Source organism: Leuciscus leuciscus, assembly GCF_965113295.1.
Source record: "Leuciscus leuciscus genome assembly, chromosome: 24".
Taxonomy (NCBI): Eukaryota; Metazoa; Chordata; class Actinopteri; order Cypriniformes; family Leuciscidae; genus Leuciscus; species Leuciscus leuciscus.
In genome coordinates this window covers 27,596,277-27,610,862 of record NC_138723.1, presented here as the reverse complement: position 1 = coordinate 27,610,862, position 14,586 = coordinate 27,596,277, and the positions used below count along the sequence as shown (strand labels likewise).

Below are 14,586 nucleotides of genomic sequence, written 5' to 3'. Positions count from 1 at the left end.
CACAATATTACATTTTTTTTTCTGTATTTTTGATCAAATAAATGCAGGCTTGATGAGCAGAAGAAACGTCTTTCAAAAACATTAAAAATAGTAATGTTTCCAAACTTTTGGCCTGTACTATACATATATATATATATATATACACACATTCATTATTTTGTGACCATATAAGTTTACTTTTACAACAGAAAAAACAATACAAGATTTTTAACAGCAGAAAAATATTTACTTCGGTGAAGTCAGTTTTTAGCAGATAGGTTATAATAAAGACAACATAAATATGCACACTTGTAAAATACTACTAAAAATAGCATAATAACATCATGATTATTTGCATCAGTAAAACTGAAAAAGGCTGAATGAAGGCTTGAATTTCTTGAACTCAAAAGAAGGTCTTTCCTTTTACTCAGTTCCTCAAATCTCACGTCTTGCTTTGCACAACAAAACCCAAACTTCACACTTATACCTTTCAAATGTTTGGGGTCAGTAAGACTTTTTTTAAGAAATAAAAAATAATAATTAAATTGATCAAAAATGACAGTAAAGACATTTATAATGTTACAAAAATCAAAGATTTTATCTCCCCCCCCACCCCCCCAAAAAGGAAAACATTAGAAACAATTATCAACATTGATAATAATAAGAAATTCTTGAACAGCAAATTAGCATATTAGAATGATTTCTGAAGGATCATGACATGTAATGATGATAAATTACATTTTAAAATATATTACAATAGAAAACAGTTATTATAATTTATAATATTATTTTACAATATTACTGTTTTACTGTATTTTTGATCAAATAAATGCAGCCTTGGTGAGCAGACCCCAGACTTATGAATGGTTTCGCTGGAATGTCATAAAGAGTGTTTAAAAACTCGATATCCAAGCATCTTCTCTGACAAGCACATGGAACGGATATAGAATTCATTATAACAGAAAACTATGGAATGTCAAAAAAAAAAAAAAAAAAAAAAAAAAAAAATGTAGTAGATGAAAAAAATTCTAGAATCATTAATAAAAAGAGTTTAGTTTAATTAACCATCTACACAATGTTTCTACGTTTCAAAATTGGGATTTTTAATATTGCTAAGATCTATTTTTCCGGTTATTCCGATGGAATGGTCGTTATAGCGGCAGTTTGGGAAATGTTCGATATTTTTCATTTATACAGTTAGCTACATCACTACAGTCAAGCAAGGCATCTATAGCCACCTAATATTATTCAGATGTTTCTGAGATGCAGAATTGAAAGGCAGCCGATTGCAGGCATGCAGAGGAGAACGAGTCGGGATCACACAGAAATCAGCGCGGCGAGTTTCAATGTCACTCTCGAAATTATGTTTTTCAGCAAATAATCAGAAAGTACCAAGTATAGACATTTCTAAAACCTCTGCATCTTAACATCTTTAATATGATCTAAAGACACTCCAAACCTTTGTTTGGAAAATAATTTTGATTAATCTTTCCCTACTTCCCCAAAGGTATAAATCACATTCACGTTCAAATTTGATGACATTATGCCATGGTTTCTTGGTTATTCCAGTTCAAATATGTATGGAGAATGATATTTGATTGTGTCAATAAAGTAGTCACACAATTATTCAGATTTTTTTTTAGTTTTGGTGCTGTGCTGTCTCTAAGTTTAGTCAACTTGAAATATGTATTAGTGATACATTGGATATTTGGGTTCTCAAGTTAAATCTGGGAAAATTACTCTAATTTAAAGGAACACTCCACCGTTTTTTGAAATAGGGCTTATTCACCTTCTTTCCTACATTTAGATAGGTGGGCAAATGCATTTTTGTCTCAGTGCATGCATTGTTTTAGTTTGACAGGGTCTGCGCTAGCTTAGCTTAGCACAATGAATGGAATCCTTTGTTGCCAGCTAGCATGTCCTGAGTAAAAGTGATATAACATTTTTTTAAAACCCACCTAATTACTTCTTGTGGCCTGCGTATTCACAACAAGTACAAATAGTGATGCAGATTAACACTAGGCGATTTCCTAGGCAGATATTGACTTATATATTAAGGACTATATTAGGGCGAAGCACAGCTACTTGGGCGTGATATCTCTGCGCCCAAGTAGCAGTGCTTCACCTGTGCTTCCCCCTAATATAGTCCCAAGTCAAAATCTGCATAGGAAATCGTCTAGTGTTAATCTGCATCACTATTTGTACTTGTTGTGAATACGCAGGCCACAAGAAGTAATTAGGTGGGTTTTTTTTTTTTTATATATCACTTTTACTCAGGACATGCTAGCTGGCAACAAAGGATTCCATTCATTATGCTAAGCTAAGCTAGCGCCGACCCTGTCAAACTAAAACAATGCATGCACCGAGACAAAAATGCATTTGCCCACCTATCTAAATGTAGGAAAGAAGGTGAATAAGCCCTATTTCAAAAAACGGTGGAGTGTTCCTTTAACATTTTAATAGCTAACGGCAACAATCTTCAGATCTATTTTTTTCTTTAAGCATGTTGACAGCCACTATTAAATGCCATCGTATGGTGAGAGAGCTGCGAAAATATGTTGTTCATTGAAAACACAAGCTCGTGTGTTTGGAGCGAGGGTGAGAAAATGAGTATTTCCTGCCGCTCTGAACTCCTTTTGGCACATTAGGGCTTGACAATATGGAGACGTTGGATTCAGGGCTGTAATACTGCTATGATATGACAGAAAATAGTAAGATCTTGGCACAACACCATTTAATTTAGTAGTACATATGCACACATTTACATCTTAAGAAAATAAGTGAACTCAAACGGAGAGTACAGAGGAAGTGACATCAGAGGCGACGGCTGAATAAGCAGAAGAGCGAGAACAGATCCCCCATCTGACCAGAATGACACGTCTCGCACGGCGTTTTGTTTTCCTCCATCTGGCTCAATCGCTGCATTCCAGGAGCAAAAGATTCATGAGACGGCAACAAACAAATTAGTTGTCATAATAAAATCCTTGTGAGTTCTCGAGGAAGGTCAAAACGCTCCTCTCTGGCTGTGAGGCTCCTCGTCTGTGCTAGATTCCTGGCTCTTGCTCACACCTGCAGATCCCGGGAAACCAGAACGAAAACCATCCGTCAAAAAACACGCATTCATCTCTCATGTTCTGACATCATTCACTGGAGCGTGTCCGAAATGACCAAAATACTGTGGTTGAGGTTTCAAAAGTGTTGCAAACTGTAGTTGCATTGAATTTCCATTTAATTTTAAGTCCAATGAATGACTGTAACTTTGAGACATCTGTCATATATTAGTAGCTTATTTATTATCGGAAGACAAGTACAGTATATACAGTATATTTTCCTGTGAAAGGAAAAAGTTCAACAACAAATAAAGCTTTGGATGCATCGATTTAGACACTTTGCCTGATACTGATTATTACATTATGATATTATTCATAGCCAATTTTTCCCAATCTAAAATGACTGTTTATAACTCATAATTGTTTAGGGTATTGGTGACCACAAAAACATATTTCATGCCCGAAATTGAAATAAATGTTAATTTTATATAAAAAATATTTACCTTTTATTTTATTTTATATATGATAAAAATATATATTTTGAAAAATTATTTAAAAAATGAGGCATATTTCAGGGCTATTTGTTTTTTTATTATTAATTTTTCACATTATTTTTGTGACAGTTTAGCCCTTGTGAAATTAATGCATTATTTACTTTTGAGTTATTTTCTATTCTCATTAGATTCTCATAATTTTACTGCTTTTAAGTTACAAAAAATAAAATAATACATTCATATATTTTATAGCTGGCACAACAAATACTAATATGATGTTTACATATTTTACAATTGAAATATGTATATCATAGTAATGAGATAATGTGCATAAGCTGTAACTGTTGCAACTTTATTTACACTAATATAATTTCTTATTAATTTCATTTGATTTTGGAGTGAAATATGGTTTTGTGAGATTCACCCATTTACTATTTGAATTGTAAATAGGTAAGTAAGTAAGTAAATAAATAAATACTGTTAATATAGGCTTCCAATATATGCCTACTATATTAAAAGGGGAATTGTACAAAGCAAAGTTTATTTATTAATTGCTCAAAAACAGCTGTAATTAGTTACCAGTTTGCTAGAGTAAAGGGAACTTCATAAGAAGACTTACCTGGACATTTATATCCTGTCTGAGAGTTTAATGTGGAGGTGCCAACAGACAGCATTAATACAGAAGAGGGTTATTAGGGGAAAAGTTAGGGGAAAAAAAGACTGACTTAAGCTCATATCAGTGATGCGTTCAAATGTAAGCGCTATCCGTATCATTTGGCATGCACTGATGTATCATACCAACCACCTGGTGGCGCTCTGTCGTGCCTCGAGTGCTGATGGGATACACGTTTCAAACTTAACGTATCATGCTTATCACTTGCATTTACCTCATGCAAAGTACACTAACAGTAGTTGTCAATAGCGTCAAAGAATGAATAGTGGAGCTGAAAGTCTAATGGAGACAAAAAGAAAGAGAAAATGAAGGGAAGGAGAGAAAAAAGACAGAGAAAGAGAACACAGTCTTAGTTCAGCAGAAGAGAGGGATGTAGACTGAAGCCTCTCGTTTAACACAGTTTTATAGAGATTCCCGGCTGGCTTGTTCTTGCATGTTTAGACGCCACAACATTCCAATGCTAGCCAATTACAGCGCAAGATACAAAGCACAGAGTCACACAATGTTGTGGTGTGTTTCGTGCACGTGTGCTGCTGTGCTCATGCCACGCACCTTGAGTAGTGTTCTTCTCGTTCAGGAGTTTGGTTTGACTGTTGGGAAGGATCTTAATTTCTGGGGGGTCGGGGCTCTGGGCGACCCGGGACGCCATCAAGGCGTTGAGGTACTGCAGACGGGTCACCTGTGGGACACGGGACGGATTTAACAGCAGGAAAAGAAAATGCATCCTTTTATGAAGGTCATATAAGAACATTAGCCATGTGCCACGAAAAAGTCAAATAATTTTTCTAAAAAAATTCTTCAATAACAAGTTCCAAAGTAAAAAACCTCACTTCACAACATTACAAACTTTGATTTGAAGCAAACAATGCAACACTGCGCACGTCAAATCTTTCATGATGGAAATGAACTACAATTACATACATAAAAAATAAAATAAAATAAAAAACGGTACAATATAAAACTGTTGACTTATATTCCAAGGTTATATGTATAATAATAATATTTCATGTGTCTTGCAAAATATTCAAATAGTTAAGCAAATTATCTGAGGTTGTAAGTGAGACTCAATTATGTAATTTGCACGCATACATAATCTCTTAACCACATCAGAGCTAATGGTCTTTCTCGAAAAACTTTTATCTATAAAAAAAACTATTCTAATTGCTATTTTATATTGTGTTTTAAATATAATTTTAAATGTTAAAATATCAACAAAAATAGTTATGGAATTACCAATGTTTGAGCATTTAAATATATTTAAAAATATTTTTAAATGTTAAAATTATAATAATTAAAATAACTAGTTAATATAATATATAATCTTATATTAATATATTAAATATAAAATTTTATGTTAAAATAACTATCAACAACAATAGTAATTAAATTAGCAATGTTTGAGTATTTAAAAAATAAATTAAAAATAAATTACAATTTTATTTAATCATAAATATAAATATTTAACATAATATTTAATTATATTAATATATTATTATATATATTTAACATTTTATTTTAAATCAGCAACAATAGTAATTACATTACTAATGTTTGAGTATTTAATCATATTATTTTTTTTTTATATATTTTACCAGAAAATAAAAAATCAATTTCTATATTGAGAAAAATATTTTTTTTATTAAAATTATTATTATTACCGGTATTATTTTTTTTTAATGCATTGAGAATGCACAATTAGGCTTGGAACATGTATTATGAAAGTAAATAGGGTCAATTTTGATTCATAATCAATGCTCAGTGATCAAATACGTACTAATGCCAACTTATTGCAAAAAAAAGTAAGCACAAAAGAAGTTAAAAAAAAGTTGTGCGCTCACCTTGATGAACTGCAGGTCTGTGAGGGCTCGTACTGTGTAGTCGGGACAGTAGCTGGACGGGCTGGTGGCTTCTCCCAGCTCAAAGGGGTCTCTGGGGGACTGATGCTGTGTGGACACCGGAGACTGGTGGACTGAACACACCGACAGTCGTAATTACGGTCAATATATCACGACATGGACTGCTGACATTAATGGTAGTGCAATAACACTGTGGACCTAATCAGGCGTTACGCAATAAAACAACAGGTGATAAATCTTATCACTTACTCTGATGTTTATCTGGGTTTGTGTCTTAACCAACCGCTACTGCTAAAACTGATCTATGTAACTGTTTTACATTTGTGACCCTGGACCACAAAACCAGTCACATGGGTACATTTTTGAGATTTATACATCATCTGAAAGCTGAAGAAATAAGCTTTCCATTGATGTGTGGTTTGTTAGGATAGGACACTATTGGCCAAACACTGGCCGAGATACCACTATTTGTAAATCTGGAATCTGAGGGGGCAAAAAAATTCAAAACATTGAGAAAATCACCTTTAAAATTGTCCATTTATGTTGGCGATTGTGCTGCATTCACTCACAAAAATAAATGTTTTATATAGTTACGGTAGGAAATTTACAAAATATCTTCATGGAACATGATCTTTACTTAAGGCGAGACACAGCAGGCAAAAACATAGTTTGTTTTACTGGTCAATTTTGAGATTTTTGGATATTTGTCTTCAATAACATGTGTTCTTTCAGACTTGTGGTGAAAAAAAAGTCCGAAATACACATTTAGGTCTTTATTTTACGACACTTTGTCTGTTTGCGTCTGTAGATTTCTCATAAATTCAACAAAAGTTGGCGTTCTTAATCGACACGCTGCTCCGCGATCGCTGTCTGCTCCCTGTCATCACACACACCGTTAGGAAGCTCTCTCTCTGCTGTACAATGCTGTCAGATCCAAATATGGTCATTTCCTTTTTATCAGCAACCAATCGTGAAAGTAAAAGGGTCTGAATGCACAATCTCATTGGCTGATGATAAATCTTTAAAGCCCGTTTTCTCAAAATGACTTTTCTCTCATACTCCCAAGTCCGAAATCTCCACTTCAGTAGCACCTATTTACACCAACCTTTCCAGTCTTGTACCTAGTTATAGTATGAAGACATTTACAGAGGGATTTGTAAATATATTATTCCTAGCTTGATTTATATAACATTTTAGTCCAAAAAACATGGCGAAAATCATTTTTTTAAGGCTATTGACAGTATATTCTGATTTACAGGATAACAAAAGTAGATATCCATAAATCCCTCGGTAATTTTTTCCCCATCTAATATGTGAACACAATGAAAAAATAATTTTTAACCTGACTTTATTCAATACTCAGATTTCGTTTATTAAAATATATGCAAATTAGCGCATATTTAATTAGATATAGCCTAATTTGCATATTTAAACATTAAATTACAGAAAACTTGTAATACATTTTTTTCTCATCTTAATGTAGGTAATCAACTGGGAAAGTTTCATGGTGATATCTGCTAGTTAACATTTTTTACCCTATTCACCTGTAGTGTCTCGCCTTAATATCCTAATATTTTTTGCCATAAAAGAAAAATCGATCATTTTGACCCAAACAATGTACTGTTGGCTATTGCCACAAATATACCCGTGCGACATGTGACTGGTTTTGTGATCCAGGGTCACATTTTTGCTGTTATGTTGGTAGCCCCGCCCACAGTAAAATCTCATTGGTTTAAAATTCCAATCCACTGAACTGTGCATTAATCAACAAATATGTTCTAATTGGATGCAAACTTGCCACTTGGTGCAGCATGTTACTCTCAGCGAGGACAGAACAATGCTGAAAGTTTGTGGAGTGACTGGTTAGGTGAAACATCAACATTTAAACAATAGTCCCATATGGCTGTTTTGCTTCCAAAACACAAAAGGCTTGCAGAATCAGCCGTTTTTTGTTTTGTTGCTACAGCTTACAGAATGTCTTTGACTATCATGAATTTTGAAGCCAGCATTCATGAGTCAGCGTTCTTTGTTTTTGTTAAGCAGCATTATAAGTAGATGATCAGAATGATGGATTTAGAGATGAATAATCATAAATCCCGTACCTGAGGAGGGAGCAGTGAGCGCTGAGACGCCGTAGTAAGTGAACGCGCCGTTTTCAAACTTTAATCCCTCTTTCCCGATCTCCACCTCCACACGGCCCTACACACACACAAATATATATCACACAATTATCTTGCTGGATAATCTCACCCAAAAAATACAGACTTTTATCTTATAATTCAAAATATCAATTTCAATTAATATAAATAAGCTATTTAATATTTTGTTATAAAAATTATGGTATATTATTTATATTTTACGTTTACATTACCTATTTTTTTATTTTAGGCTGAAATATGGCCAGACAAACTCTCCCTTGTATAAATGGATCAAGAATGCGAAATTATAATAAGAAATTGAGCTCTTCTAAAGCTACTACTACTAACACATTAATACGATTATAACATTTATCAATGATTAAATATTTATTTAAGGTAAAATGTAATGTAAAATGTAATACATTAAATATAATTTAAATAGTTAAAATAACAACAATAATTATTATTATACAATAAGTATTATTGTTATGATTCATTATTATTACATATTAAATATTAATATTAGGGCCCATTCACACCAAGAACTATAACTATATTAGTGTTCACAGCAGCAGACGATATCGTTCTGTTTATTCTCATCGCGCGCTGTAGTTTGTCGTCTGTCACTTTAAATGCTCGAGTTCGTTACAGCAGGATGGATTCTGATTGGCTGTCAATGTTTTTATCGTTCATCAGCGGGAAAATATCGTTCTGAAAGTGATTCCAACAGTATAATTTCTCTGTCATCATCACTATAGTTGTGTTGTGGACTATGTTTTTTACATACATGTATATATTTTTAGAACTATATCCTTATTGTTATCAATATAATTATCCTTGGTGTGAACAGGCAATTTATTATTAAATTATCAAATATTGACATTTCAAATGTTGTTTTAAATAATAATATTTTAATAATAAAAAAATACTACAACTACTACTAATATCATATTTAGATATTGTATATTTATTAACAATATTATTTACACCAGTGCTTATAAAGTGCCTTACATACACTATGATCAAGAATGTGAATTTATGATAAGAAATTTTATTTAAAAAAAGTTTAAACACCATTAACACATTCTGGCAGGTTAATACTAATACATAATTTTAATATTTACTTATTTGCAAAATATTTTAAATATAACTATAATTTTCAAAATAATAAGCATAATAATAATAATAATAATAATAACAGAAATTATTATCAATGTTAAACTCTGACGAAGGCAGACAGCCGTAATGTTTGCACTGTTTTTATCTCCTGCTTAAACCTAATAAAAATATTATTAGTGCATTTTCATCTACTGATATATAGGTCTTAGCAAAATATAATTTTAAATGTTAATATTTTGATAATAAAAGCACTTCTACTACTAATAATATCATATTTAAATATTGTGTTTATGAACATTACTAGCTTATAAAGTGCCTAACATGGAACATGATGTATGTGTGTGTGTGTGATGTGTGTGTGTGTGTGATGTGTGTGTGTGATGTGTGTGTCTCGCACCTGCAGCAGCAGAATGAAGTAATCCACAGGGTGGTTCCGCGTGTACAGGTAGTGATCAGGACTGAGCCGGTTCCCGGGGTCAAACTTCACTTCTTGGTTGACGCTGGGGTGTCGCAGCAGATGAAATAAGACTCTCTCTGACACGCGCTGAGGGCTGAAATGTTCCACCTCTGAAACAGACAGAGAGGTGCAGTGTTTACTGGCGGAGGAAATCACCTCCATTAACCGGCACATAACAAGCAAATACAGTACATTAAAAATTACAATTTAGTTTTCTATTTGAATATATTTTAATGTGCGATTTATTCCTGTGACGCAAAGCTGAATTTTCAGCATCATTACTCCAGTCTTCAGTGTCACATGATCCTTCAGAAATCATTCTAATATGCTGATTTGCTGCTCATGAAACATTTCTGATTACTATCAATAAAAACAGTTGTGCTGCTTAATATTTTGTGGAAACTGTGATACATTTTTCAGGATTTTTTGTAACATTATAAATGTCTGAAACTTTTGATCAATTAAATGCATCCTTGGTGAATAAAAGTACCATTTTGACATTTTTGAACAGTAGTGTATCTTGTATATAAACGTAACAGTAGATAAAGAGAGTGATTTAAAAGTGATTCAGCTCCAACATCGGACGACCCACGCTTGAAGATCTGACCACACATCAGTAGAATTATATAAATATAAATATATAAAGTTGCTTTGACAGTGTTAAAGGGATAGTGTCATCATTCACTCAGCCTCAAGTTGTTCCAAACCTGTATGAGTTTCTTTCTTCTATTGAACACAAAAGAAGATATTTTGAAGAATGTCGGTAACTAAACAGTTGATGGACCCCATTGACTTCAATAGTATTTTTTTTCTCTCCATCCTATGAAAATCAATGAGGCTCAACAACTGTTTAGTTACTGACATTCTTCAAAATATCTTCTTTTGTGTTCAACAGAAGAAAGAAACTCATACAGGTTTGGAACAACTTGAGGATGAGTAAATGATGACAGAATTTTCATTTTTGGACGAACTATCCCTTTAATTAACGATAGTGTGATTTTTTTATTTTTTTTGACATGATTATTATTAAGGCATTTTTTAGAATGGCTATCTTTTATCTGTTATACGGTATATAAAATATTTTTTGTTATTTTACATTTTACCCTTGAGAACAATAAGTCATTTGAGGCTGAATGCTAATGATTTTACCATCCAAAAGCACTGAAGGGTTCTCTTCTGACCAATGCACTTCCATTATTTTGTTGTTGTTCATGAATACTGGATAAGGATTGTAAAAGTCATTTTACACAGATCACACAAAGAGCAATTTCTAGTTATTTTATAGCGGAGACCAACTAGAAAACTAGGGTGCCCGTGGGAACCCTGACACCTCAATGATAATAAACAGGTTCTTCATATTGAAGCAGACAGACCTCGAGATAGGAAGCGGTGGGTGGCCAGCAACAGTTGAGGAGAGGTGCGGATCTTCGGTTCGCCCTCCGGAGGTTTAAAGATGGAGAACTCGTCATGAACGCCGCGCGGCTCCAGGGGAATCTCCAACGGGGCCATCGGACGCTTCACCTTCATGTCCACTGTGGAAAGAGACCAAACACATTATGATTCAGATCAAATGATGCAACAGGTATCAACTCGAAAAACACAGCATGCAGCCACTCACTGTAACCATCAGACTCGTCCAGGATCTCAGACTTGATGATCTCCTCAATAACGTCCTCCAGCGTGACCAGCCCCAGAACCTCGTAGAACGGATCTCCTTCGCCCTCATTATTCACCTTCTGAACGATGGCCAGGTGGGAGTTTCCTGTGAGGACAGACAGAGGACATTTGCTTTAGAGGAAGCAGATTTGCAATGACTTTGTTTTACTCTTTTAAGTTTCTAAAATTGCATTGTTTTGGTGTGATACAGGGCTTGAATTTCAGCGTGGGATTGCACGTATTGAGCATAATTTTACTCATTCCCGCAGATTTTGTGCCATACCACTAGCCATAGTGGCGTTAATGTTAAGTATACAACAAATATGAATTGTCAAAAAAAACAATATAAAAAAAAAACAATTCCATTGATCTGAATCAACTATTAAAGAAATATGTGTAAAAAACACTGATATTATAAACACTGTTTTAGATGTATTATGAAAAAAGAATAATAAGATACAAAATAAAATATTTAATAAAAAGTTTTGTGAAAATAAAAGCCTGAATATTTATATGCAATCAATATCGGCCTAATCATGCCATCAAAAATGCTTGCAGATAATTGTTAAAATATTGGTTGCACACCCATACACCTAGTTTTAAGGCATCTGATTATGATTATCAAATTATCAAGACACTACTAACCCATTATGACAGATTAATAACAATAATAAAAACATGCACATTTAAATATATTATTTAATATATTATTATACACTGTCCGGCCAAAAATAAGTCGCTGTTTGGATATAAATAGGCGAATGCTTAAGAGTCAATGAATGGATCATCATTGCAGTGATTATTATGTTTCTAGCATGTTATATGTGTAGCTTTTAATTTTTTAAACAACCATGTAGGAAAAATGTATGCACCTCTTGATGGTAATAGCATCACAAAATTTATTTCCATCAAGAGGTGTATTCATTTTTCAACAAAATCTTGTATTGTCAAATGCAAGAGTCCAGCACTGTGTAAAGTCTCCTCCAGCACATCCCAAAGACTTTCAGTGAATTTAAGCTCTGGACTCAGAGGAGAAGATTCATGTGTGAAAATGATTCTTCATGATCCTCACAACCATTCTTTCACAATCTGAGCCTGAGGAATCTTGACATTGTCATCCTGGAATATGGCCATGATGTGTCTCATACATGGTTGTTTAAGAAATGAAAAGCTACACACTCCAACAATGAGGGTTAGAAGAACTGTTGCCAAACATATAACATGATAGAAACATAATAATCACTGAATAATGATCCAATCATTGACACATTTGCCTATTTAAATCCAAACAGCGACTTTTGGCCGGGTAGTGTATAATAATAAGTATTAATACTTGAATAAATAAAAAATGAAATGTTTGATGAAAATAAAACCCCAAATATTATATGCATTCAATATGGGCCTAAGTCAAATAAAGGTTGAACACCGATACATGTAGTTTGAAGGCATCTGCTTTGGATTTGACATGCCTTTTTTGAATTCTTCCAGCATTGCATCCAGCTTGGTGTCATTAAAAACATAATGCAGAGGATGGTTGTAAAACTTCGTGATGGTGGTCATGGGAGTGCGGTCCTCTGGATCAACCAACGCCAAGTCTTTCACGTACAGGATCTCGATGATATTGGACCTCTCCTCTTCGTACACAGGGACGCGAGTGTATCCGCTCTGCATGATCTCGGACATGGTGCTGAAGTCCAGAACGGCCGTGGAAGGCAGCATGAAGCAATCTTTCAGAGGGGTCAAGATATCCTCCACGGTTTTGGTCCTGAGAGCGCCCTTACTGAACTCCACCTTGACAAACTCATTATACGGATCGTTCACACTAGTCCGAATCATTTCCATGGTTTTCTCGCGGATGCCGCAGGTGCTCACGTCCCGGTGGAGGATCAAGTCCAGCAGGAGTCCGAGAGGACAGGAAAGTGGACACGTCAGAACGAGACAGATCTGGGCCAGCCATATCAAACCCGGTGCCATCTGGAACCCATAGCCCGAACATACAATATGAGGAACCAACTCAGCCAGGAGGAATATGAGGAAGCCGCTAGTGAACACAGCGGGGAGGATGGACCCATAGAGGCGGTACAACAGAACACCGAGCACAGAGTGACCCAATGCACAAATGAACAGGAGCGAGCACACCAAAACGTTTCCTCTCCTCCGGATGGGCTTGAGGCGCTTGGCCGCCCGCTTCTCATCCTCTGAACCACAGCTGTGCAGAACATACAGCTCCAGTGGGTCCAGCCACAGCAAACTCAGATTCAAGCATCTGACCACACAGCAAATCAAAACCAGAAGCACAAGCACCAAAACCAAACCCCATAACGGAATGAAATCAGATGGTACACCCGGGTCCTTAATGAGAAACTTGTCCGACCCAAATGACCCCCACGTCTGGCCCTTTAAGACGCAGATGTGATGGAAAACAGGCTCTGCATCTTTATTCGTCGTCTCGGATGCTGCAGGCTTGGTATAGACTTCTATAAGCCAGCTGTTTTCCTCCTGTGTCTCAACCAAGCGGTGCACCTTGAACGCAGCGGAACCGCGACTGTTCTCCGACGCGCACGGGTCAACCGAACCGTCTCCAGGCGCGGCGAACTCGACCCACGGCCAGGTCTCATTGGACAGGTAGGACCCAAACAACCTGAGCGTGAAATTGGTCCCGTGTGGAGCTACGATGACCCGTTTGCGCAGGTACACCAGCTCGCTGGCGTCCTCCAGGCGCAGCCCGAAAACCTGCACTTCTTGAAGGCTGCAGGCTCCGAACCCGCACAGGAACGATATGATCAACGGGAGACGCAGGTCCGCCAAGCTGACCACCATATTGGAACAGGACAGCCTGGCTTTATGAATCATGTGACGCTGCTGATGTTGTTGCCGCTACCCTCCTACTTTTTCTCTTGTTTTCATATAAAACGGTGAGGGAAACTGGCTAGGTCCGGCCGCCATGTTGGCTCGGAGATTCTTAAGAAACAGGCACAGACGTGGCCCCGAACTCTGGAGCCACAATGAACACAGTTTCTTTTTCGAACGGACGCTACGTCGTGTCACTGATGGACCAATGACAGAACGGGAAGTTCGCGCTTGACCAATCGGAGAACGGGCTGGCAGGGGAAACCACGCCTACAACGGCACTGAGGAGCGTCAGCCTGTGAGATTAGCATCTT

At 35.7% G+C, this 14,586-nt stretch overlaps 1 protein-coding gene across 2 annotated transcripts; it reads right to left on the bottom strand.

Annotated features, from left to right (window-relative positions):
* Positions 1–2,696: 2,696 nt before the first annotated feature.
* cnnm3 (cyclin and CBS domain divalent metal cation transport mediator 3) lies at positions 2,697–14,338 on the bottom strand. 2 transcript variants are annotated; one of them, XM_082157979.1, is made up of 10 exons: positions 12,892–14,338; positions 11,385–11,528; positions 11,140–11,298; positions 9,707–9,876; positions 8,155–8,251; positions 6,035–6,165; positions 4,749–4,875; positions 4,411–4,475; positions 4,143–4,161; positions 2,697–3,048 (listed from the first exon to the last, which is right to left on the bottom strand). In XM_082157979.1, exons 1-8 carry the CDS (start codon positions 14,273–14,275, stop codon positions 4,426–4,428), a joined length of 2,262 nt encoding a protein of 753 aa, XP_082014105.1. In that variant the 5' UTR covers positions 14,276–14,338; the 3' UTR covers positions 2,697–3,048; positions 4,143–4,161; positions 4,411–4,425. The 2 variants fall into 2 exon arrangements, with proteins under 2 accessions (XP_082014105.1, XP_082014104.1); XM_082157978.1 differs by lacking the exons at positions 4,143–4,161; positions 4,411–4,475 and having other exon boundaries at positions 12,892–14,332.
* Between the last annotated feature and the right edge of the window lie 248 nt (positions 14,339–14,586).

What these genes read in the sequence shown, in the direction of transcription:
- cnnm3 (XM_082157978.1), bottom strand. Translation starts at nt 14,275, where the DNA reads ATGATTCATAAAGCCAGGCTGTCCTGTTCCAATATGGTGGTCAGCTTG. An exon ending in GGACGAGTCTGATGGTTACA is followed by an intron (nt 11,299 to 11,384) that starts GTGAGTGGCTGC and finishes CTCTTTCCACAG; the next exon opens with TGGACATGAAGGTGAAGCGT. An exon ending in ACTTCATTCTGCTGCTGCAG is followed by an intron (nt 8,252 to 9,706) that starts GTGCGAGACACA and finishes GTGTGTGTGTAG; the next exon opens with GGCCGTGTGGAGGTGGAGAT.